Genomic DNA, 26,905 nt, shown 5'->3' on the forward strand with positions numbered 1-26,905 from the left:
CCCTGAATAAGCTTTTTCCCAGAGCTACTTCTCTTTATCACTGTGCCTTCCAGCTCCTAAGCAGCTGATTTGGAATTTGCGTAAATTCAAATTTACAACATATGGTAATTATATCGAATCTGTGAGGTACTCAGTAAGTGATTCATGCTGTCAGAGTCAGAAATAATTCTACTTTCCAAAACCTGTTATCACCCAATTTGAAACTGTTTGCATATTGGCAATATATTAAAGCGTGTATAGCATGTACGGAGGTGAAAATGGAAATTTACTACAGGAACCCTCAATTTATGATATGTCATGATCATCTACATAAATCTGCAGAGTGGGGCATCCATTTTTTAATGCCTTTAGATTAAAGATACTGCTTTGAAAGTTGCCGCTTTTCATCTTTATTTGATTTCCATATTCTTTCATTTCCATAGAAGTTCACCCTCACTTCTGTTTTCTCTCATACAAAATATCTTAAGTGAAGAAGGGATAGTGATTGAGAGGAAAAGGGGGAAAAGTGAAGGCTGTTCTTTTCTTATAACCCGTAGCCTTTTTGCCGAGATGACTTTACTAACCTGATACCACTTGACAAAGGGGGTAAGGTAGTCAGCTTTATGGATCTATATCTTATTCTTTTCTAAGCCACCTGCAGGGGTCTGAGCCAGATCAGAGACCCAGGGAAGATCTCACAGCTTAGAAAAAGAGGTTAAAAATGAAGTTAAACCTCTCAGAGGCAAGACATATTACACTCTCGCTTACTTTGTGGGAACAGAGCAGGTGGCTCCTCACTTTCACTTGGAAGTTTATTTTTAAGCCTCTTTCACTCAGCATGTCAGGGCAGGGGCATTGATAAGGGCATTGAATTGAAGTAAAAACCAATTAATAGGCCTTATCAAAGTATATGCATATGTGTACTTTGAGTCAAGACAGTTGTAGCTCTGGCTGTACTTGGCTATTTCCTAACATTTCTTCCTTCCTTCCTCTTTTTTTTTTTTAATGTCTGTGAGTCGTTTGCCTCCTCTCCTCCATGGCTGAACTAAGTGACGGAAGGTGCTAGTGGTTGAGACAGTGGCAGGTCCTTAGGTGTTCTGGACCGTGTCTACGTTTTAGAGGCAGTGTCTGGAAAATCAGTCAGAAGGAACTATAATGGCTGTTTTTCTCAGCTCCTAAATTAGAGTGTTCTTATGGGCCACTGAGATAGAATATGTGAAACCAAGATTGCTGTGAAAAACCTGGACCCTGTGGTTTCTTTTCATGTTATAAAGACGACCCCCAAGCCCAGCTCTGGGGACTCCTGATGTGCACCCACCACGGAAGGAAGGCTAGTTTGAATCATGCAGTCAGAGCCCATAGACCTGACCCATGGAGAGGCCTCAGAGAGGCTAAGAGGATTTCAAGAGCACATCTAGTCATCTGATTTGATAGTGAGTTGCAGCCTTTCTTTAGTCTCCTACCAGTTGTAAAAGGGAAATTTTTAAAAAATTATTTCTAAGCTTCTAATTATCAGCACTTAAAAATGTTTACTGCCTACTGAGACCTAGCCACATAGGGAGTAATTTAAAGTAAATCCAGTGAATATAGGGATCTAGAAGCAGATGCTGTGAGATTGTGTATGTGGTGGTGGTGAAACGAAACTTCTGCCTCTCCCAGTACCAGCCTCTTAGTTCTGGTCAGCTCTCATAACAAAGCCACTTTGTAAGACCCAACAGGTAGTGTTTTCTTTGCCAGTGTTTCCACTCTAGGTCTCCCTCTCTCTTTTCTTTTCTTGGGCTGTGCCTCGAGGTTTGTGGGATCTTAATTCCCCAACCAGGGACTGAACCCAGGCCCTCTGCAGTGAGAGCACGGAGTCCTTACCACTGGACCACCAAGGAATTCCCTAGGTCTCTTTTAAATTAAATGTTATATACTAACGTGGCCATGTTAAGTGTGTTATGTTCTGTGACAGCCTGCCTGAGGCACTTGGGAGAAGTACTAGGCAAGCTGTCTACTTTTTCCACCTTACTATCTTCTGGAGCTACCTGCAGACCTGAGATTACATTATGCAGATGATAGGACTAGAAGAAGGGATGAGCTTGAGGATTAAACATACAACAACAAAATCTCCCTAAAAACAAAAATTTTTAAATAGGTATTCTGAGTCCACCAGACGTTTTTTCCTTCCTTTAAGACAGAAACCTCAAGGGACTGCTCATCCTTAAAGACACGCAGTAGGATTGTCCCACTGTTGTTGTAATAGATCTCAAAACTGGTTTTCATTGGAGCCATTGTGTCCATAGCTGGCAGACCTTGTTGGCTTGGTGTTCGTGGAGGAAGGCAACCACTTTGTAATGCTGTTGGCAGATGTATACCAAGATTAATTTCTGTGATAGTATAGCAGACCTTTTTACTTATTATTTTTTTAAGAACTTTTATTGAGATACAGTTAACATACAATAAACTGTATATATTTAGAGTGTACAATTTGGTATTTTTTTCCTGATTAGTAATGTATATATGGCAATTTCCCAATTCATTCCATTTTACTTATTATTCGTTGGAGTTTCCAACGAATAATAAGTAAAAAGGCGTGATGGGGTACCACATGTTCTTTGAAGGTGGATGTCCTGGAGGAAATCTGGGACATGGGGTAACAGGTATTTATCCTTGTTACCTGACCACTCTGCTTCATCTTCTAGGAGTTATTATGAAGAACAAATAAAAATGTGTAAACATTCTCAGTGAACTTCATTCAAATGCAAAGTGGTATTATTTTAAAATGAATTTTAAAAACCATGTTATTTGTCATGTCTCAGCTTTGATGATGGTGTGCAGTGCCTGTAACTTTAAAAGGTTTTAACATTCATGGAAAAAATTGAGCAAATCATTATCCCTATTGAATTTCCAGAAGCCCATAAACACTGGTCTCTCATTGGCTAGTTGAGTGTTTTCTACAGCGTAATGTGCCAAGAAGGAGTTGAACGTGGATTTGGAATCAGGCCTGGATTTCAGTGGTTATGCCGTCATGTCCCTGGTCTGCCTGATTCCCTGTGCAGGCTTGGCTCCTTAAGCAGGCTCTGGATCAATTATGGTGGAAAAAAGGACATTTAGCAAGTTCCTTTTTTAGAAAGTTTCTTACAGGTTATCTTCACTCTCCTAAGCAGTAAAATACAAGGAAGACACCATATACTTTTTGCCCCCTATTCGCTCACACTGAAATGTTGTGGTTTTCTTGGCTGCCATATTTAAAAGTTCGTACTTCATGGGATATAGTCTAGGCCTTAACTGCATAGTTCCTTTCAGGCAGTGAATGTTTCCGGTGGAAAAACAAGTTTGCACTGTGTCCTTTTCATGGTAGAGCATGTGATGAACTTTGCCAATGATTTTTTTTCTTTTTTCTTTTTGAACAGATGGGTAAGAGAGTTCCTGAATGAAGAAAACAAAGGTCTTGATGTTCTAGTAGAGTATCTGTCATTTGCACAGTACGCAGTAACGTAAGTAAAACCTGGCTTGTTTCCTTTTAAATTTTATGTGGTCACAGAAGATGCAACTTATTGATAAAATTAGATACCACACTGAGGGGAGACACCCAGAAGCAGATGTGGTAAGGTTTAAGGAGATTTATTTCTATATCACGTAATTGTTGTTAGAAATGCTTTTAAGGCAGAAATAAAACAGGAGAGTAAAATCACCCTTAGAGGAGTCCTTATTTCAAAAAAAAAAAAGTGCTTGCTTTAGTGCTCAAGTTATGTATATCCACATGGTAGAATACTCTAGCAATCATTGGAAGAGATGTGTGATATGCTATGCTGTTGAGTGAATAAAGGCAAGGTACAGAAGAGTGACTCCCTTTTTATTTAAAAAAAAAACTTGAATATGTATATTTGTATGTGGTAGTGAATACAGAGAAAGTATTTATGCAGAAGTAGGTACCAGACATAGTGGGAGGGCAGGAAGTCGGGTAAACAAGGGGTTTTCCCTTTTTAATTTATATTGATTTGTGTTGTTTTGACTTCCCCTTCATGAGGGAAAGGGGGGAAAATGGGGCAGAGCAGGAAAAAGATTTTACTTATTTCACCTTGCTTTTGTTGACTCATAAAGTTTTCTCATTTTCTCGGCTTCTGGAAAGATTTACAACGGGAGTGAAAAGTGTACATGTGAATGAGACATTCTCTTCTCCACATTTCCCCTTTAATCAAAAACTATCCCAGTATCCACAAATACACTCTCACACACACAGACTGAGGAATAATACTATATTTTTAATTTGATTGGGAGACATTTCGACTTACGTGGTGGTTTTTCTTCTCAGCTCTTCACAGCAAGACCTTGTTTTTTATATTACCCCACTTTAAGATCTAATCAGATGTTCTCTTATAATCCTCATTGCTTCCTTGAGAATTTGTGAAAGGAAAGCTATAATTATTCCTACCTTGTAGCTGCAGAGACTAAAGTGTTACTTGAAACTGGCTTGGTGAGTTTCAGTTTTGATAAGTCATATATGATATGGAATATAATAAGAAAACTCAACAGATAAGCCTTTATCATCCTGAGAAATTGCCCTCTGAAATATAATTCTAGTTTTTATAGCCTAGTCTTCCAAAGGTTGTTCCTTATCTACCTCCATTACATCGAAAACTGCTAATGCCCCTTACACTTCATATTATATAACAAAACAGAATAGGAATCCTGTTGCACATTTTTAAATCTGGAAGAATATTTATGAAGGAATTAAGGAAGGGCTAAGAAACTTCAGGAATAATGGTAAAGAATTGCATGCTGTTTGTAATATGTTTGCTGTAATTAACTCTTTACCCCATCACAGTAGAGCTTGTGAACCAGTTTTCCCAAATGCATCTACACATAAGACCAATGGGAAAAGGTAGTGCTACTCTGAGGGAATCCTTCTAGTCTGCAGCCCAAGAGCAAAGACAACTAAAGATCAGATCTCAGAGCTTTTGGTTCCTAATCTTCTGCTTTTTCTTTGTTTTTTTTTTTTTTGGGGGGGGTGGCATTAACTTTACATTCTTTGCTTATTAGTTTTATTTTTGTTTTTGCTTTAATTTGATGAAAAATTATATATAGACATATAATTTGTTACATACTTTCTTGAAGCTAAATGGGCCGAAAAAATTTCTTACTGTTCTTTAACACAGCGGTGCCCAACCTTTTGGCACCATGGACCGGTTCTGTGGGGGCTGCGGAGGATGGTTCAGGCAATAATGTGAGTGATGAGGCCCAGTGGGAAGTGGCAGATGAAGCTTCACTCGCCTGGCCGCTCACTTCCTGCTTGCAGCCAGGTTCCTAACAGGCCACAGATCGGTATCTGCCCGTGGCCCAGGGGTTTGGGGACTCTTGCCTTAGCATGTTACAATTTTCTAGCCCATGTAATGTGAAACAACAGACTCATGGGCCCTTGCTAAAACAGGAGCTTTCTCCATGGCGTTTGTTCCCTTTTCCTGCTCAGTGAGAGCAGAGGGTGAGCTGAGAGGAGCATAAGGATGCTGAACAGCTGAACATATGGGGGCTGCAGAGTGACTTGGCTGGAGTCTTGATAACATGAGTGATCTTGTGATGCCCTGTTGGCTTACCTTTTCCAATGTCGATTATAGGCTTCTATTTTTAGTCCTTAAGGATCTGTTTGATTACTCAGTTCCACCTCTTTTCTGTTCACTGCTTCCTGTATCCTACAGGAATGACAGAATTGTTAGACCCATTCAGTGACTTTGTGCATCAGTCTCTGTTATCTGGATTGGTATTTAATAGATGGAGAGCATCACCTAGTTTACAGACGGTCATTCTAACCAAATATTTTATTTTGGCAGTCACACTTGTGTAAAAAGTCATACTTGCTGTTTCCAATATGTATTGTTCATGTTTCTTCCATGATATCCTCCAAAATCTTCCAGATGATACTAATTAAAGCTGCATTCTGTTTATTTTCTGTCTGATCAGGTGTTGCTTGGTGGAACTATGGGTAGAAATAGTTGATAAAATATATTTTTGAGAAAGCAGAGCTTTGAAAGGGGAAAAATACATAGAACACAAAGGCCTCTCTGTTTAAAAATTTGTTCCTAAAATTATAAAAGAATGAGCAGTTTAACTAGCCATTTATTCTAACATGGTTAACATGAGTAATAACCTCAAAAAATGTCAGAGAAACAACAGCCCTACTTTAAAGAGCACCGCATTGGGAAGAGATGCCAAAATCAAAGCAAATTCATAACTTTGCAAGTAATGTATCACATATGGTTGGAAAAGTATACTTGCCAACACACTAGGAGAAAATTCTCAGTGAAAATTGATGGGTAGGAATAAATTAGTGTAAGCCTAACATATTGACTTGTTAAAGCAAAATGAAGACAGCTCTAAGATCTTTTTTCCCCATCCCACCATAGCTTGTTAGTAATTGGTAAGTCAGCAAGCCGTATGATAAGATACAAATAACACATCCCTATTTGTCATTCTGTATTTTGAAAGCTAACACTTAGTCCATGGAAATTCATTTGTATTCCCTTTTCAGTTTTCTTTGTTTGCAAAAACTACCCATAGTAAGGTGCAGATGTATAATTGGAAGGAACAAGTTTTGCACATCCATGTATTTGTGTGAATGTGAATTAAGTCTTTAGTGGCATTTCTCTTTTTTTTAGTTTTGACTTTGAAAGTGTGGAAAGCACTGTGGAGAGCTCGGGGGACAAATCAAAGCCCTGGAGTCGGTCCATCGAGGACCTGCACAGAGGGAGCAACCTGCCTTCCCCCGTGGGCAACAGTGTGTCCCGCTCTGGGAGACATTCTGCGCTGCGGTAAGTGCCTTGATTCAGGAAGTAGGCAGGTTGGATAGGATATTTTGGGACAGCTTCTGTTGAGGAACCTGGGCCATGTGTTGCTGTGTCTTGCCACACAGCACTTGTGTTGTCAATGATTCCAAATGCAGATTTCTTCGGGAGTTCATGGGATCATCACTTCGGTAACACTTCATCACTTTAAATAGCTTTCTGCAAATACCACTCCTTCATTTGGCACAGAAAAAAAAATTCTGCTGCCAAATCATACAACAGAGGAGTCTCCATAGGCAGATAAGTTTCTGAAACCAAGAAGATGCTGACATCCTGATTTGGGCTCTGTTTTCTGGGTAGAGGCAGCACGTTGATATCGGAGGATCTCAAGAACCCTATGTTGCTATTCAAACCCTACTCGTCTCTTCCCTTCCTCCTGTAGTAGCTCAGGTGTGTCTTCTGTGGGATGTGTTCTTAGTCATAGGTGCAGAGTGCTGTAATGATCATTTATATTAATGAGATGCCTTTAAGCATTGTTCTTCGGTTGGGTGTGCTCTCCACTGTCAACCTTCTGTTTCCTCCTAAGAGTTCCTTCTCCAGGCTCTTCTGGCTGAAATACCATTATGCTAAGGGAGGATGGGGGATGAACACCTGTATTGCTAATGGGTGTAATGTCACTGGGATTGTTCATTCACTCACACCTGCAATCATTCACTGAAAAATACTTTTGAGCTTCTGTAATTTGCTAAGCACTGTACTCAGAGTTAATATGTATGGGTGGGTAAATCAAAACCCCTGCCCGACAAGATAGAGTTATCATCTAGAGCAAGTTCATAAAAGTTTCTATGTTCCAGGAGTTTAATAAAAATTTTTATTAATAAGCCCCTCATTCCCAAATGTCGCTCATTCTTTGTAGCTTGACAATTTTATCTTGCTTATTTCAGGCTTGATCTGGCAAGTGGATGTTGTTCCTGTCACTGTTTAAGATCATCCTGGGTGTTGGGTCATTGTAAGAAAGTCCACGTGCCAGGTTGTGATCAGTGAATATGTGGCTTTCAGACCCTTTGTATCTGGGAGGCTTTTTATTACCTCCTGTCCCTTTGACTTGTGTTTTGGTCATGGAAAGTTAAAGTCTTTATAATGAAGTTCAGTTCTGCTCAGGGATTTGATGGTTGAATATGATGCTTCCTATCAAGCATTCAGATGTTCCTTGTTTGGAGATGCCAAAAATACTAATGGTTTTGGAGTGATTCAATAATAATGAAGAACCATGTTTCAGATCATCTCATGGTATTTGCAAAAGGCCAAGGGCTTTATAACCTGCTAGTCTGTATCAACTTTACATGTGGAAAGAGGAATATGTGGGCTGATCAGGAAGTTGAAGGAAGGCCAGTTGTGCCTGAAGAATTCCCTAATCACCTCGTAACTCAGAAATTCTTACCATTAGTATAGCTATAATTATGTGTAAGGAATTTAATTGACAAAGTACATTTTAATTTGCTTTTCCATCATTTCTTACCTGTAAAGTATCATATATTGGCCAGCTACCACCTTAACTGGAAGTCATTTTTCTGGTTAATAATTCATTATGCCTATTTTCAACTTATTGAAGACTGTCATTGTGAGTGCGTTGTTTCTGGTAAAGTGGAAGAGTCAGGGAAATAGGGGAAACATCCCACATCCAAGGAGAGTTGTGATCCTGGACCCTGGACAGCGTGGTGTAGGGACATTAGTGTCCAGCCTGATTTGCCTCACGGTTTGCTTAAGGTAGATCTTGCTAGAATTCATTTTCAATTGGAAAAAAAAAAAAGACCCAAGGTATAGAGAGAGACACGGTGGAAATACTGTTTTGAGAAACTTGGAGACCGTTATGACATTTCTGGGTGACAGCTGTGCTTGAAGAGGACCAACTAAGAAACCAACATCACATTCTTCTTTGTGTTTAAACAGTTTCAAGCTCAGGAATGGAACATTTGAAATTCCTTTGACTCTCCTTCATGGGCTCTCAAGAAAACCAATGTGGCAGTAACTTTCATGCCACTTGTTGACTTGAAGCTTGGATTTTTGTTTTTGTTTTTAAATGATGTATATCAGTGATATTCCAGCTCTGTGTGCATGGGTTCTAATTCTGTATTTGGTCATTTGGTAGCATCTCTGACATAAAAACAGCAATCAGAAGTACAGGCGTATGGTACATGTTGCTTTTCGTATACCCAAAGATTGTTTACATTTTTTTCTCTTCCTCCTCCTTCCTCTCTCGCCTTTCTTTCTCTGCTGCCTCCACTTTTTGGCTTTCTTTTTGTTGGCCTTCTTTTTCATTCTGCCATCTCATTTCTGGTCGTCTTTTACTCTGCTCCCTTGTCCTTTCTCGTCCTCCTGTCTCCTCTTTTCCGGTTCCATTCATCTCTTGCATCACCACCAGATTGGTTTCTCTGCCTGAGTATCTTCAGTTCAAATGCCACCAGAGCTGCTTCTCTCCCTGTTGCCTCTGGAGCAGCTTCAGTTTACTGATGATGAGGCTTCAAACTGGAAAATCTCGTAAGTCATGGGTGAAAATGACACCCAAGAGAGCTTGTAGTGCATGGCGACCGAGTATGGCAGCTACTCTCCATTTTGTAATATGATAACTGCATGGCTTCATGCCGTTACCTGTACTGGGATAAAGCCCAGTGCCTTTTAAACTTTCATATACTCTGTTATCATATTATGATTCTTCATTTTAAGAATTCGAACCTTTAAGTTATATTGCATTTTAACTAATATTACAGTTTTTTTGTTTTGGTTTTTTTTGGGGGGATGGATAAAAGGATACTAAGTCATGTTCTGTAGAGATGATTTATTCTGATAGCTTTGTTTGATTAGAATATGTCTTCTGTAGCCAAATACAGATTTTAGTTCCTTCATCTCTATCTCCAGATAATAATGTAGATTCAGTAATCTTGTCCTATATCACTTGGCAAAAGTTGGAGGAAAAATTGAGATTTCAAGAAATTTAAAACACTTTATAAATGGGGCTTGATTGAAAAAAAGGAAATATGCTCTGTTTTTAAACAAAATTCTAATCATGCACACTCTCCTCTTTGTATTTACACTTTATTTTTTAACTATTTAAAATAGATGATTAAACATTTTATGACATGACTTTCACCTGGAGTTGTATCAGCTATTAGATTCTGTATTATCATAAATTTGTCAGGTTGGCCAGTTGTAAAAATGTTCATCAGTGCAGTGGAAACCTGGATTGTGCTGCCTCATAAGCTTAGAGTCTGGTGTGCCTTCAGTTAAGATAGATTTCTGTTAACGTGGCTACAGATCTAGCTAAATTAAATGATGCGGTATATGCATATATGTGCACACTAGATTTTTGAAGACAAAGATTGCATTAATTCAGATGCAAGAGAAAGTAATTTTTAAGAATATCATGGTTCATGCTATTAGACTTAAATAAGCAGTGCCATAGATAATAAATCAATATTCCAAATTTTAAAAGAAAAGGGTGGAGCACAAAAAGCCTGGAGGAATGGATCAGATTCAGACTGGGACTTGGGATGATGGCCGGAGCCGCCCCTCAGGGTGAGGAAAGTCTGCTGCAGGTCGAGGTAAAGTGAAGAAACATGAGACAAGCAAACTCTTACGTCAAAGGTCAGATATGTTTGGGAAAGAGGGAAGAACCCATCCTTTCTGGGACAGAGGCTTTGTGATCTTTGCGATGGGTGGAGGGCTGTCTAATGGAGAAATTGGGTCATGGACATACCAAGCTGGGTAGGCCTTGTACGTCACCCCAACTGACCTTTCCACTGTGGTGAGGAAACCAAGATCCACGTTTCTTTTAAACTAAGATTTCCTAGAACAAATTTCATTGCTTTTCCTGAGGTTATTGTCTTAATGGGATAGCGTTTCGTGAATAGTCATCATCTATTATTTAGCACTTACATACTTAGTGAATTGACGTGAAGAGTTCAGACGTATATCCTTGTTAACACATTTTAATGCAGTAATCCCATTCCTGGCAATGTTTTTCATAGGAGTAATATTTAAAAATTATTTTAAAACGGGCACAAAGATATTGGTAGCATTGATATAAATTTTATTGGGGAAAAAAGCTTTTGTTGAGTGTCCACTGCATGCCAGGCACTGTCCTAAGAGCCTTCTGTGATTATTCACTGCTGACGGTGGCTCTGTGAGATAGATAGCTGCTACTGTTGCTATCACTGTGAGGAAACTGAGGCCTCTAGTGGTTAAGCACCTTGCCTGAGAGTGAGTCAGGGAGGTAGGATTTGAAGTGAGGTGGCCAGACCCCAGCTGTCACACCGTGTGATCCTACCTATATATTGACAGGATGATTTTTCCCCCCAGTAAATATACTGTTTTAATATCAGGGTGTCCACATGGTGTTATGTAAGTTGTACTGTGCGGGAGAGGATTTGCTAATCCTTTCCAGAGGCTGTGCCTTTTTCTACTTCACACAGAGGTGCCAGATGCACTAGTGGAGACCCTGGTCCATGTGCTGGAATACTTTGTAACTATTAGAAGATAAGGTCATATAGAAATATGAAGAATGTTTCCTAAACAAATGACAAGAGTAAGATGAAAAGTTCTCTATTAATACAGTTTTATTTTCACCTAATTGCAAATGGGAGGACATTGAGAGGAAGGTTTATTGAATGAAGATAGTGACTATTTTCACCAAAGGGGAGATGATGAATAAATTTATTTCTTTTCAAGTTTTTGTTCTGATGATGTTTTAGAATTGACATAAAATACACATAATGTATACTCATGGATCAGATAGGGAGAGGCCACATCAAAAAGGACCTTGAATTTGAGAATTTGGCTTTTGTCTGGTAGGCAGTGGAATGGGAAATCCCATGAGGCGTGTAGGGTCTGGCGAACGTGCTGGATGTTGATTGGAGGGAAAGATTGCTGAGGCAGCTGGTGCTTGGACCTACATGTGAGATACCCAAAACGCAGAACACAGAGCACAGGCTGTCAAAGTGGTAAAAAATGAAAGTTTTGTGTCTGATTGATTAGAAGCGGAATTGAACCATTAGTAAGGAGGAGGGAAATTGGAATCTGGAAAGGACCTCAGAGTCATGTAGTTCAACTCTTTTTGTTGATGAGGCACTCGAGGCCCAGCTCGCAGACCCTGCTCTCTGAGGAGTTAGCTCAACCCTGCAGACCTGCTTCCATGTATGGGCTACGGGCCCATATGACGCATTGGCCTTCATTGCAGTCGATACTTCTGTTCAACGCAGTTCTCCTGATACTGTTTAAAGATGTGGAAACACCAGCTCTGTACCAGTTTGCTTTTACCTTGAGTTCTAATTACTGGGGGAAGAAGATCACCTAACCTCTTAACCTTAAACCGTTATAATATCACATAAAAATATCTTTGAATTCTATAGGTAGAAGCCAAAGCACTTTTTATCTTTATTCCCAACAAGGAGGTTGAATTCAGTTTTGTTCATTTTCCAGATTCTATAAATTAAGAATGTAATTGCTGAAATGATCATTATTCTCTTTGCTCTTCCTTCTTCTCCCATCCAAATTCTGTAATATCAACTCAGATCTTTTAATAGTTTTCATTATGAAGAGTTGTAATCTGTATTTTATTCCACATGTATTCCTTTTCCTTAACTTTGTTTGTTCTAAAATTCCCTATGGAAGGATCTTGAAGAATTTACCCTAGCTGCCAACTTAAAGGGGAAAAGCAACAAAGAAAAATGTATTTAAACAGTTATCCTCAAGGCTTGAATTCTCTCTGTTCACCAGATGAGATGGCAGGTGCTGATTAAAATTTTCATTAACACTTACTTTAGAAGGAGAGAAAATACTGCAGAGGAGTGGAAGAAAAAAATGAATAATGAGGAGGCAATCATTATAGCTAACACCTGAGTTTTATTTCTGAGTAAGAACTGTTGAAGTGCTTCTAAACCTGCTAGGCTGTTGACCTGAAGATCTAAGGTTGCAGACAATGCAGTACCCACCTATAAAATAAAGACTTCCTTAATTCCTAGACTTTCCAAAAATAATCTAACTACAAATTGTCCCTTTTCCTTTTCAGTGCATTTGTAAGCAGAAACAAGTTGAAAGTGTTAGGTTGTTGTGTTTCAGATTTTTGCATTTCTTTTTTATTTGGTGTTGTAAAAAGAGAAAAATGTACTTGGGTTAAGAGTGTACATTCCAAATTCTCAGCTTGGAGCTTGTTTTAATGGCCTTGCTTGTGAAAATGGTGACAGCTCTAATAGTAGCTTGTGGATGCACCATACTGGCAGATTTGTCCAGCATTTCCCACTGTGAGAAAGATTGATTCACTTATTCCACCTCTTTATTGGGTCTTTTCTCTAATAGAAAACTGACTGAAAGAGGCTATGTGGAAATGGAAAAACAAGTCACCTGGCCAGTGCATTGTTAGGGATCTGTCTCACAGATTCTCAAATTGGATCTAGGACCTGCCTCATAGATTGTGAGATTAAATGAACAATTCCTATAAAGAATCTGGTAGAACAGTGAGTAGTCAATAAATGTTAACTATATAGGATTGAAGAAAATACTAAAGATGACTCAGCAAATTCTTACAGCTGTGGTCTAGTATCTTCATCTGCAAGATTTATTGCATACTTAATATTTGAAGGGTGCTTTGTCAAGTGCTAAGGATACAGAAAGATACATGGAATAGTATGTTTGTACATGATTCGTGACTGATAAAGGAATTTTTCATACTTATATCATTATGTCTTCATGAAATCTTGGGGAGGTGTTCAAGCATCATTAACCCCATTTTACAGATGAGGAGGCTTAGAGAAGTTATCCATAGGTAGTGATAAAGCCGGAATTTATAATCAAAGTCTTCTGACTTCTTTCCACTGTGTCAGTGGCTTTATATATGATTTGATTGAGAAGTAAATATGTATGTTCATGCACATACACACTAACACATGTTAAGTATCACTTGCCTATAACCAGAACAGATGATATGGAACCTTAAAGGCTAGAGTGAACAGCCAAACCTAGGGAAGAGCCATGACTTGGTCTGTATGTGAAACAACATGAGGAAGGCTGAGAGGAATGGGTAGGAGAGGGGAGAGGAAGGGAGAGCCGTATGAGAAGCAGGTCAGTGGTGAGTTTAGGAAACAGTGAATAGATGGGTCTGGCTGGAAGTAGTGTAGAGCCAGTTTATGTACTGTGTTGAAGGCTGGGCTGTGGAATTGTCATTTTAGCTCATTGACAATGATTTATTGAAGGTTTATGAAAAGGCCAAATTTGGATGAACATAGAAATATTTCTGTTGAAAAGTCACAGGAGTTGGACAGTTTCCTTGGACACTTTTCACATCGGGTCATATCCTGATTAATTAGCCACTCCATAGCAAATGCCTTTGACAAAAGGAATATAATTGAAAATCAGAAAATTCAGACTATTGGCCCTCCATTCATATGTTGGAACCTGTTGATTCATTTATTCCATTCAAGAAGAATGAAAGCATGTAATGAGACCTTTTAATTTATAGGTTCTGTTCTAGCTATCACCTGATCCTCTAATAAGAAATACAGATGAAAAGAAAATTTCAGCAACTGATTTAAAAAAAAGGTTCATTAGGAGTTTTCTGTATCCCCCCTCCCCGTGTCGCTGTTTCTGTCTTTGTCTCTCTGTTTCCCCCTCCTCCTTTAACCCCTGCTTTGAACTGTCTGGATTCTACCCTTTCAACTCTGTTTCTTTTGGCTGTAGAGACAGAAAAGTGCTTGGCTCATTTTTTTTTTTTAAAGCATCAAGTATTTTCTGAGTTTAATTGATAGAAAAAATATGCCCAGGTGACGTCATGTCTGAACGGTAAGAGAGAGGAAACCTAAAACCCCAAATCTTGGTCAAGTTCTATTAGCCCAGACCTTGGAACCATGAAAGACTAGTACAGTTATGCCAAATGATGTGATGTATTCAGTTGGCATTGCATTCTGATTGGACTGAACCCTTAAATTAGCTTCCAAGGGAGTTCTAATTTATCTATTTATAGGTAGATATTAGTTTAATATCTGAATAGTTAGAATGAGGATACTTTTTGTAAGAGGAAAAAAAATATACCTTATCTTTTCCTGTTGCCATTAGGACCTAGATATTACAAATCTCACAAATGTTGGCATGAAGACGCCACAGAATATTTTTGAAAACCTTCTTGCTGGACTCTGGGAAAGCCTGGTTAGGTCAGTACAGGAAACATTCCACTCAAGGTTCTGCAGTACTATACTGTCCTTGGATAATAGAAGCTCAGAGGGAAAGGCAGACATGTATAAAACTGACATGCAAGAATATGTTTAGAAATAAGCATATGTGTCAAGACACTACATGAGTGACCAGACTTTTTTTAAGGCATCACTGGGTGAACAGCGGTTTCCGTTTGGTGTTGACTAAGTGCTTAGCGCTTTGCAGATCTATATAGATCTCTAAACAAATCCAAGATTGATCACATCTAGCTTTTGGTCAGGAGTAGGTCTTTCTCCTGTACACCCAGAATTGTCACAGACATAGTACTTATCATTCATTCTTATGTTATCACCCATTGTTATTTTTTTTAAACCTACTGCTTTTATTTTTTGTTGTTGTTGTGGTAAGAATCCTTACCCTCTTAACAGTTTTTAAAGTGTGGTTGACAATAGGCAAAATGTTTTATAGCAGATTCCTAGCACTTAACAGCCTTGCATAACTGAAACATTATATCTGTTAATTAGCAGCTCCCCATTTTGCCCTCTCTTCAGCGCCTGGCAACACCATTCTACTGTCTGCTTCTTACTATTTCAGATACCTCATATAGATAGACTCATACAGCATTTGTCCTTCTGTGATTGGCTTATTTCTCTTACTGTGAAGTCTTCAAGGTTCATCTGTTATTGTGTATTGCGGGATTTCCTTTAGTTGAAAGGCTAAATAATGAATAAAACTGAATAATATGCCAGTGTATGTGTTTACCACATTTTCTTTTTGTAACTTCTAATTTTGATATCATTGAAAACTAAAAAAAAAGCAGGATTAATACAACGATCCTCCTTATGTTCTTTATACAGATTTATGTAACATTTTGTCCCTGAATTTACCATTTGCACATTTGCCCTATAAACATACACACCTTTTAACCATTTGACAATAGGTTACAGAATCATGCCCTTTTACACCTAAACACCTAATTATTTTAGTGGGAGATATCCTAAGAATAAAGGCATGCTCTTATATAACCAGGGTACAATTATTAAAATCAGAATTTTTAAGTATTGATACAGTTTTTTAGTCCAGTCTGTTGACTTTCGTCAATTATCCCAGTCTCTCTCATAACATGTTTTTCAAACGCTGTCCAGGATCCAACACAAGGATCATTTATTATGCTTAGTTGTGTCTGTGTAGCACCCTTTAACTTGCAACAATTCCTCACCCTTTCCTTGTCTTTCATGACTTTAATCTTTTGTGTGTATGTGAGTATGTACTTCTAATTTAATTGAGATGTAATTGTTCTGTAACATTGTGTAAGTTTAAGATGTACGACTTGTTGATACATTTATACATTGCAGTGATTACTACCATAGCATCAGCTAACACCTCTGTCACACCACATCATTATTTTTTTTGAAACCATGTTTTTATCCACATTTATCCATTCATCCACTGATGGACATTTAAGTTGTTTCTACATCTTGGCTATTGTGAATAATGCTGCAGGAATAGGTGAGTGCAAATACCTTTTCAAAATCCTGATTTTGGTTCTTTTGGCTAAATACCCAGAAGTGGGATTGTTGGATCATTACATATAGAAGTTGTATTTTTGTTTGAGGAACCTCTGTATTGTTTTCTGTAGTGGCTGTTCAATTTACATTCCCACCAACAGTGTACACAGGTTCTAATTTACACACATTCTTACTGACACTTGTTTTTCTTGTTCTTTTGATAATGGCCATCTTGACAGGTGTGAAGTGCTGTCTCATTGTGGTTTTGATTTGCATTTCCCTAATGATTAGTGAGCATTTTTTTTATAAACCTGTTGGCCATTTGTATGTATTCTTTGGAGAAATGTCTAAGTCCTTTGCCCATTCTTTAATTGGGTTATTTGGTTTTTTGTTTGTTTTTGCTGTTGATTTGTAGGAGTTTCGTATATATTCTGGATATTAACCCCTTATCAAATATGTGGTTTGCAAATATTTTCTCCTATTGCAAAGGTTATTTTTTTGCTCAGTTTACTGTGCAGAAGTTTTTTAATTTGATGTAGTCCCTCTTGCTTTCTATTCTTAAACATGAGGAACTAGTTCAAAATTAACTTCCTTTTAAACTCCTTTACAGTGAGTGGTGGTTTAAGGTAGCAAAACTTAGTTCTAACGAGAACTTTAATGAACACTGTATGTAATTCAGGCTCTGAATATGTACCTGGCAAGAGAAATTCCTGGGTATCTAATCTGTGATCAAGCAGATCCAAGATCCCCAGATTTCCTTTACTGACCTCACCATTCTTTTTGCCTTCTGGAATCAAAAATTCAGGTTTTACTTGCCTTGACATTTATTAGAAGAAGTCAACTGGTTGGATCTCACTAATCAGTCATTCTGATGGGCTTTTAAAACAGAAATACCATGTATCCGCATTGTACCTACTGCCAGTGTTGTGCAAGTGAGGTGCTCACTGCTTGCTCCTGGGCAGATTGATTACCATGTGCGAAGTAGGTGGCACAGTTGTTACTGTAGTACTAAACAGGACACGTTGTATAGTTTCTTCAAAGATATTTGCAACAGCTGCTTAGTTTTTTTATGCCTCTTACTTCTACTAGCATTGACTATAACTTATTTTTATTTCATGTAATTTATAACCACTGGTGCATAAAATTAATGCAGGTGTTTAGAGTCACTTCTCTTTGGTTTTGATCTTAAGTGAATTTTGGCATCTGTTTCTTCCCACATTCACAGAACTTGGTGAATTCTACCTGGCAGCTCTTCCAAGAGTATCTTTTCTTTGAATATAAGGGTAACGTTTAGTTTTCATTCAGTATTTGACAAGATAGCAGGCAATTCTCACAGTTGATGGAAAAGAGGACCTGAGAAATTTGGTGATGTTTCTATTAAAATGACCTCTCAAAAAACAGGATTTCCTTAAAACTTGAGACCTCAAAAAACAGCCCTAAGTATCCCTTCCCCATTACCTTTCCTACAAATGGCAAAAGCGCCAAAAGTTATAGACTCAGGGCTGTTTTCTGCCTCTGGGAAACCCCTCTTTTGTGTCCACAGATCCAGAGCCTCAACACTCTGCTTGCCCATCTGGCAGAGAAAAGGTTCTCAGGACGGAATTGAGTCCCCCCACCCCGTGGTCCAGGCATTGGGCCACAGCCTCTCTATAAATAGGTCATTCCCTTGTTTTCCCATTTGGAATCTGAGTTAGTTCTCTGATCCTAATGTCTTGGGCAACCAGCCCCATGTCACCAGAGAAACATAATTGTTGCAGCTCCTTGTTTGACTGTTCCCTTTAACTTGAAGGAGTTGTTACATGTATTCAGAGTGAGTATGTTACTCAGGAATGTCTGTTATGGGATGTTAGTGAACATGGTGGAGTACACGACCCATAAAAGCAGTGAGAAAACTGGCAAAATATGCCAGAATCAATTTTTTCAGAACTCTAGAGACTAAAATCTTGTAACAACCTGGGGAGCATCTATTTAGGAAAACCAACAGAATCTCAATAAGAACAGCTAGCTTTGTGACATTTTAACTAGTGCTTTTTTCCCCTCCCTCCTTCTCCAGCTTCACAGTAGCTTCAAAAAACCAATAGTTCCATAATCACAGTGCAAACTATCAGCGTGCGTAGGCAGTAGAGAGGGGGCAGAATGGAGTTGAAGGTCTTTCTAAGCCCCTCTGTCTCTTCCTGCTTCTCTTCCTCCTTCTACATTAAGCTGTGATTTACCATGAGATTTGAGAATTGCTAATGAAGAAGTCAATTTCAGGTCTTAGTTAAGGGAACATGCACCATTAACTGTTGACAAAATCTAGGATCACTCTAGATGTGTTAGATGGGGTGGGCTAGAGTTCATCTGCCTCAGTCATCCATAGGAGACCACAGGGAAACTAGGGCTGCCTCCCACTGGGGCCTTTTTAATATATCACAATGAACTGGTGACAGTCTCCAGCTTGGCTCTGTTTTATTTGTTTCATAATAACTTCAGGAAGAAAATATTATAGTACTTGGTTTCATTGTATGTAATTCTGTAATGGAACACATTCCAAGGCTATTAGTTTTCCACAGAAGCACCCTTATCTTCTACTGAGTCACTGATGCAATCCCTGTAAAGCTCAGGTCTTTGTGGAAAGTGTTCAAATAGCCAAAGTGGGATGATCAGTGCTTGTGGAAGGTGAAGATAGCTTAGCTTAAAGGGCTGTGGCATAGAACCGGATGCAGCCTTATCTACCTTTTAAAAGATGATACATTGCATCATATTTACTTGTGTTAATATGACCATGCAGCAGCACCTTGTACATACAGTGTTTGGCTGTGGTGACTAATTTCATTTGAGCTGTTTGCATTTTTGATTGGACCGTTGCTGTGATATTCCAGCCCTACCTAAGTGAGTCAGTGTGACTCATATACTTGGTAGAGATTTATGCACTAATCAATTACCCTCATCGTTTTTCTCTGGAAACTGTCAGTTATTGTATTCAGGTCTGTTGGCATCCAGGTAGACGTGTGCAGCACCAGGGAATAGGATTTTCAAAGCTTAGTTGTTCTGATGGTACTTGGTTCTTTTGCTTCATGTGTTGTGGTGGAATTTGGCCTCTTCACAGAAACCCTCAGCTTGGCTTTCCACTGAAGGACCAGCTCTTCACTTAAGAGGCCTTTAGGAAACCTTCTTTGGGGGTGATGTAAGTGGGAAAAGCATTATCATCCTATGATCTAGTTAGCTTTCTGTCTTTAGGTGAATGTAAACCTAGACCATCTGCAAGAGTCTGTTTTTCGTGCAAATTTTTTTTAATTTGGAAAGCAATATACATCAATTGTAGAAAATTTTAAATATAGATAAAAATAATGAATGGAAGTATCTTGTAATTCCACTATTCAAAGACTTGTGATATGGTGTGTTTTAAATCTACATTAGTAATATTTCACGTTCAATTATGTTCATTGTATGTCACCTTTCTGATACTTATCCCGCAGTTGGTCCATTCCTTTTATACTTACTTCTTGAATTAGAGCCTCGTTTGAAAACAACTTTCATATGCCTAAAGACAGTTGCTAAGAATAGGTCTGTCAAGTATGGCCTGATTGAGAAAAGGTTAGATGAGAATTTTAAGTATCATGCTTTGCAAAAAACTGTTCTTGTTTGAGGTGTGAATATTATCACTCCACCATATTGTGCTGTGCAGGTGTGTGTACTATCATTGAATTCATTTGACACGTTAGACTGTGCATGCAGCAGAAGGGGTGGGCTGGGGTGTGGGCAGAGAACATCTTAACACAGGGGCTGCTGATATAATCTCTTCCTTCCTAAACTAGATGATGGCAGAAGCAACATCTTGCTCTTTCATTTTCCTGTAGCACTTAATAGAGTTTAGCATAAATAATAGATGCTTGGTAAAACCAACTTTGGATCTTAAGCCCTAAGTTTGGTTTGATTTTCTGTGGTTGATAGAGAGCACCAGAGGCCAGTTCTTATAGATTGTTCACCTCGTCCAGGTGTCCTAGTGGAAAGTGGTAAATTGTAGTAATTGTAAGAGTAAACAATATGTAGTAAGTTGTTCTAATTCTCTTAGTCAACTTGGGGGAATGTAGTAAAATCAGCTCCATGGGGATGTGTTCTTTGGATAGTATCAACATTGTGCATTGGTGCTGAATTTAAAACATGTCCAAAAAGAAAAAATGTAATAAATTACTCAGATGAGACAACTAAAGCAAATAAACCAAATATTAAATTACATAAATTGTCAAATTCTACAGAGTGTTCATGCTGAAGAGTAGATTAATGTACATACTAACCCATGACACAGTCCCTAAAATCTAGCCTTGGAGATTTAAGACAATCCTCAGTTAAGCTGTTAGCAAATACTTTGTTCTTGCCAAAGTAAAGGGTTGTGACATTTATTAGGAGTGTATTTACTTAATTGGGGAAAATTGTTTAGAATGAGAATTCCAAAATATAGAGCAAAATTTCTTATTAAGTTAAAAAAATACTCCTCACTTGCCTAATAAGTGATTTAGGATAAAGATTTAAAAAGAAAATTTTGCTTATGAAGTGGATCAGCCACTGTGTTCTGAACATGCTCTGGTGCTGCTATTCTTAGCCAGCTAAGCCTTAATCTGTGTGGGGAAATCATTATTGGAGGCGTGGGGGAATGACACCTATATAGGACCGAGGCAGAAAACACTGTTGACATGAGACATTTGAGAAGGAACGCCTCAGCACATACTGCAGGTGCTAGCTTTTTCACATGATCACCTGATAGGTTGTTGATAAGTCAAGTTGGGAAGCAACTTATAGAAAGTGACTGCCCTGAATCCCGGTGAGGAGACTTGGGGGTCTGGTCTCATCTCTTAATTATATTCAGTACTTGCTTTGCAGATGTAACATCTTTGGGCATCAGTTTTCTCATGTGTATTAGGAAAGGTTGATGTAAATGATATCACAGATCTCCTTCAGCTGTCAATGCTATAGTTTGTTGTTACTGGTTATGGTGGTGTTTTAAAATTTACTGTAATGCTGTGATTTTAAACACAAGTTCAGATGTTGCCTTTAATTCTCCCTATATTTTTGTATAAACCAAAAATGGGAGAAAAATTAATTTTATGTTAAATATTCACTTTAGAATAAAGCTTAGGTCTGTTGTTTTAAGCATAGAGTATCATTAATAAATAAAATAGTTTTATTTATTGATATCTCATGTATTGTGTACTTTCTAAACTCCTTTATTGATAAGTATGCATGTGCTTTTTCATATTAAATACATTTCAAATGTTGATCCAGCAAATCGATTTGAGATTAACCACCTGTTAAAACAAATACAAGCCTTTTGTGTTAATGCTTAGTAAGTAGGATATTATAGTCAGTTTTTACTGGTTTCTGCAAATAATGTTAGTAATGACAAAAAATTTTCACCTTCTTAGAAAAGGTCTTATTACAATGTAACTGAAGTTGTGGATTAATAAGTAAAAGGAAAGAACCTGCTAGGTTACTTTACACCTCTTTGGAAGCACCATTAAATGTGTGAGTTTGGTCTACTTGCTGGAATCATTAAACTTAATTTGGAAGTGATGCAGAAGTTTGTGTCTGCGTGGATGACTTCTCCCATTCTCCTTAAAGAAAATTTTGCTTTGGTCAGTCCGTCTTCTGCAGTCAGTGCTGCACATAAATGTAATTTAGCAAAGGACGATTGATTCCCTTGATGATACCTTTGCTTTTTCTTTTTTTAGACTTAATCTTAGATGACTTTGTTTACCCTAATAGCCATTGCTTTGTTAGAAATGAGAATTATCTAATAAGCTGTTATATAGCCAACAAGTGATTCCACTAAAGAAATATAAACCTGAGGTTAAAATAAATTAAGGGCAGAGGAAGGGAGAGAAGTTTAGGTGCAGATTAAGACGACCACTGATTCTTGGGTCAGACTAGTCATGTGGTTGTTAGAAGAGGCACCAGGCTCTGTGAGACTTCTGTCTGGTATGTTAGCCGTCATGCTTGGGCTGGGGTTATGGCAAAGTGAGACCGTTTAAAGTTGTAGTTTAGATTTTGAAATTGGGCTTACTAACACCAAAATCTGCATGTGTTTCCTTAACTTTGTTTTTGCATTCAAAACTGAATTAGGCCAACTTCCATTGCTGACATGTTATTTTCCAGTGTGAGTAAAGCAGGAGTTCTAAGATAAAGAATTCTTCTTTAGAAGTAGTGTGAGCAAACCAGGTTTTGCACAGTCAGGTATATTGAGGCAAGTGACTTACTGGGGTGCTTTTCAAAAATTTACTTGGCTCATTAGTAGGCTATGTGAAAGAATCATCTTTTGTCTGTTTGATAGTTTTTGAATAGGAAATGTAAAAGCACTGCTCAGCTGAACAGTTGGAGACCAACCTGTCAATTCAGTTTTTAAATCGTAGCCGGCACCTATGAGACTTTTGAAAGCAGTTAATATTAATCTTCCCTTCCTTAAAAATTTTTAATTAGCTTAATTCAAGGAGAAGGAAGATCTATAGCTTATTTTGTGGCACATTTCTGTCATTGACTCTATAGAAAAGTAGTTGACAACTGTTGAAATTTGCTTTCATTTCAGGCTTGGAGTTGCAAAGAAAAGTTATCTTTTTCCCCTCTGAAGCAGTCATTTAGAACTCATAATAAAGCCCTCAGTATTGTCATCTTTCTGTTTGCCTCATCTTACATTGTCACTGCTTTATGACTTGCAGGCTCTGATAAATCTGCAGAAAGGAGAAGTAAGCTTAGCAAATATAGGGTCTCCAGGATAAACCCTCATGTTGAGACATCCTAACCTTTTGAAATGTCAGCGTACTTCCATCTCAGTTTCAGCTGCCATACCAGGTTTTGGTTGAGGGATCAGGCTGTGGAGACATTCATATATTATTCATGTTTTACATACTATTAAGGTTCAGTATCACAGGCTGATATCACAGTTGCTAATGTATGGCCTTGCCTAGGCTTAAACTCTAAAGCAGGGACCCCTGAGAGCAGTGATGGGAAGGTGCTGTTAAAATTGGATCAAATGATAGGAGGTCTGCTTATAAGCTGAGTTTTATCCCTTCACTTATTTAAAAGTGCAGTCTGCATGCATGTTGTCTCAGATCACCTCTGCAAATCTAGCTTGGCCTGCTGATTAGAGCCTGGACTGTTGATGAGTCATGTGTAGTCTAATTTGTTATATGCTCTGAGTGGGGTTGAGTCTCACTGTCTATGGGTATGTGGCCTGACAAGAGGATAACCAGTGCACAAAATCGTGTAGTCCTCACAGTCTATGGAAACAGCTTTGCCGTGATGGGATAGTTGGTGGTGATGGGTTAGTTAGTGGTGGTTTGACCTGCAGTCCTCATTTAGGTGTAGATACAGGTCCATTTTTTAAGTGCACGTGCCTATACTAAGAAAGTAATCTATAGTTTTATAGAAGTTTCCCTTTTTATTTGTAGATATAATACTTTGCCAAGCAGAAGAACCCTGAAAAATTCAAGATTAGTGAGTAAGAAAGATGACGTGCATGTCTGTATCATGTGTTTACGTGCCATCATGAATTATCAGGTATGTTTCTATTTATAATCCTTTAAAAAAATCTGAATTCATCAGACTCAGATCATGTTCTCTTTGGTGTCTTTGTGTTATTTCTGTTTGAAGTAAATATCAGGATTTAGTGACATTCTATTAGAAAAGAAAGGTCTGAAGGTCGGAGGGAGGCTCAAGAGGGAGGGGATATATGTATACATATAACTGACTCACTTTGTACGGCAGAACATAACACAACATTGTAAAGTAATTATTCAATAAAGATGTAAAAAAAAATAGAAGAGAAGGGTTTGGTTTGTTCTAGTGCTCCCAGTTCATCACCCTTATATTTTAATTAGCATTTATAATATATAATGTTTTTAAAGGGAAGACATTTTCCTTCTACAGTGATAAGCTTGTCTACATTACTAAATGTGACTGTTAAAGACAGAGTAAGCCACCGATTGTGGGCAATAAGGGAACAACTTTAGGACCTTAGAAATGAACAGACTCACACACTAGGTAGGTCATTGCTTCTCAAAGGGTTGTATGATGGATAAGCAAGGAGTTATAATTACTGTGTGTTGGACCCTGTGGTTCCTGATCTTCATAAGAAGCACTTGGAGGGATTCTTGGTAGAAGTGCAGGGTCCTCCTCAGAGGTTATCCCCACTCTGAGAAACACTGGGAGTGTAACTAACTCCAGTGTGTGGGATTAATCCTAACCACGAAGTGAGAGTTTGAGCCTGGAGTATCTAGGGTGAGCTGACAGGGTCAAAAGTATGATTATAAAAGCAAACCAGGGCTGAGGATTAGACCAACATGGTTCAAATAAGAAAATAGGATTTGATTTCCATTGATGTGGATGCAATAGATGGGTCCAAGTGGAAATGGACAGCAAATATATAGGTCAGTATTAGAGTTTAACCCAGTGTAAGCTTGCCAGATTGAATTTAAGAAGGGAAACATAAATTTATCTTTCAATCAGTTAATACTTTTTGAGCATTGCCAGACAGACCCTTTTCTAGGCACAGGGAATATGGCATCAAATAAATAAGTACCCCGGTGAACTTTCTATTGAGGGCAGACAGGTGTTAAACAATTAAATCGGTAAACTATATAGCATTCCAGACAATGATAGTGGTGAAATAAAAGCTGACACTTACATAGTGCTTCCTACAGTCTAGTACTTTTAAACGTATTACTTAATTTAAGCCTCATAACAGTCACGTGAGATTGGTGATATTACTCTCCCCATTTTACTAATGAGGAAACTGAAACACAGAGAAGTTATGTAATTGCCCAGGATCATATGCCTAATAAGTTGTGGACTCAGATTTGAACTCAGGAAGACTGGCTCCAAAGAACTATTACTAAGTACTATAGGAAAAATAAACAAGAAATAAGAATATGTGCCGAAAATGTGAGTTCAGTTTTAAATAGGCTAGCCAGAAAAGTGTCATAGAGAAGATAACATTTATGTAACAACTAGAATGAGGGAACAAAGTAAGCAATATTTAAGAAAGAAAATTATAGGCAGAGAGAAGGAGAAATGCAAAGGCCCTGAGGCAGGAATAGGTCTGATGTGCGGAAGGCACAGAAAGGAGGTCAGGTTGGCTGGATCAGAATGAGTAAGGAGAGAAGTAGAAGATGAAATCTGAAGTTACAAGGGGGTCCTGATTATGTAGGACTTTATAAGCCAGTGAAAGGACATTGGCTTTACTGTGATTGGAAAGCTATTGAAGGGTTCTGAGGAAAAGTGTGACTTGATCTGACACTTGAATTTAACATAGTTCCTCTGGCTTCTGTGTTAGGATTGATCCTGGGGTTGGGGCTGGGGAGGCAAAGACAAAAGGAGGTAGACCTTTTAGGAGACTGTTGCATTAATTTAGGTAAGTGTTGGTAGTGGTATGGACCAGGAAAATAGAAGTAGAGGTGATGAGAGGTGGCCAGATTGTGGTTTTGTTTTGATGGTAAACACAGTAGCATTGGATGTGTGGTGAGGAGTGGAGGACAGCTCCAAGGTGTTTGCCCTGGGAGTCTCTAAGATGGAGTTGTCATCTAGTAAGATGGCTGGGAGGCAGCAGGATGAGCAGATTTGGGAGACCTGATTAGGAGTTCAGTTTGGGGGATGTTTTAACTTTGAGATGTCCATAGACATCCACATGGAGATCTTAAATAGGTGGTTGAATACGCCATCGAGATCTGGAGGTCTGGGCTGGAGATATAAGTTTGAGAATCAGTAGCTGGTATATACATCCAGGGGAGTGAAGGAGATCAGCAGGGATAGACAGAGAAGCAAAGAGGTCCCAGATAACCGTGGGGACACTCTGTTAATGTCAGAGACATGAGGAGAAACTAGCTAGAGAGACCAAGAAGCAGCCAGGGAAGTAGGAGCCAAGTACAGGAACAGAGAGTGGTCAGCTGTGTCCAGTGTCACTGCTCAGTTGTGCAAGATGAAGAGAGTTGGCCATGGGCTTCAGCAAAGTGCTTGTCATGGATGATCTTGGTACAGTTTCATTGGAGTGATGGGGATGAAGTGCCTGATTGAAGTGGTGTCAGGAGAGAACGGGAAGAAAAAAATTAGAGACCATGAGTGGTTGGAGTTTTGCTGTAAAAGAGTAGCAGAAAAATGAGAGAGTGACTGGACACTAGCTGTAGAGTCAAGAGAGATTTTGTTTTCATCGTTTAAGGTAGGAGACAATGCATCTTGTTTTTATGCTAATGGTAATGAGTCAGAGGGGGAAAAATAATGTTGGGGGAATGGGAGAATCACTGGAGCAAATAGTGTTGCTGAGTAGGTGAGAGGGAATGGGGTGAAGAACTCAAGTTGGGGGAATGGGCTTAGATGGGAGCACGGAGAGTTCACCTTTAGGAAGAAGTGAGGAGGGATGCCACAGATCTATGTGGGTGGATTGATGTGGTGGTGGGAGCTTTTGGAAGTTTTTTTTCTTATTGCTTATGTTTT

The 26,905-nt window shown here is 38.6% G+C and overlaps 1 protein-coding gene across 5 annotated transcripts in view; it reads left to right on the forward strand.

The window, feature by feature from the left end:
* Window positions 1-26,905, forward strand: part of FMNL2 (formin like 2) — a 299,283-nt gene that overhangs the window by 208,155 nt on the left and 64,223 nt on the right. For all 5 annotated transcript variants that reach the window (XR_009055041.1, XM_057744655.1, XM_057744657.1 and 2 more), the window contains exons 5-7: window positions 3,375-3,458; window positions 6,615-6,767; window positions 23,869-23,977. Coding sequence is in view for 4 of the 5 variants with exons in the window: in XM_057744655.1 (XP_057600638.1) it covers window positions 3,375-3,458; window positions 6,615-6,767; window positions 23,869-23,977 (346 nt within the window). In the remaining variant the exon portion in view is untranslated. The remainder of the gene's footprint in view (window positions 1-3,374; window positions 3,459-6,614; window positions 6,768-23,868; window positions 23,978-26,905) is intronic.

The sequence above is a fragment of the Hippopotamus amphibius genome, chromosome 8 (genome assembly GCF_030028045.1).
Source record: "Hippopotamus amphibius kiboko isolate mHipAmp2 chromosome 8, mHipAmp2.hap2, whole genome shotgun sequence".
Taxonomy (NCBI): Eukaryota; Metazoa; Chordata; class Mammalia; order Artiodactyla; family Hippopotamidae; genus Hippopotamus; species Hippopotamus amphibius.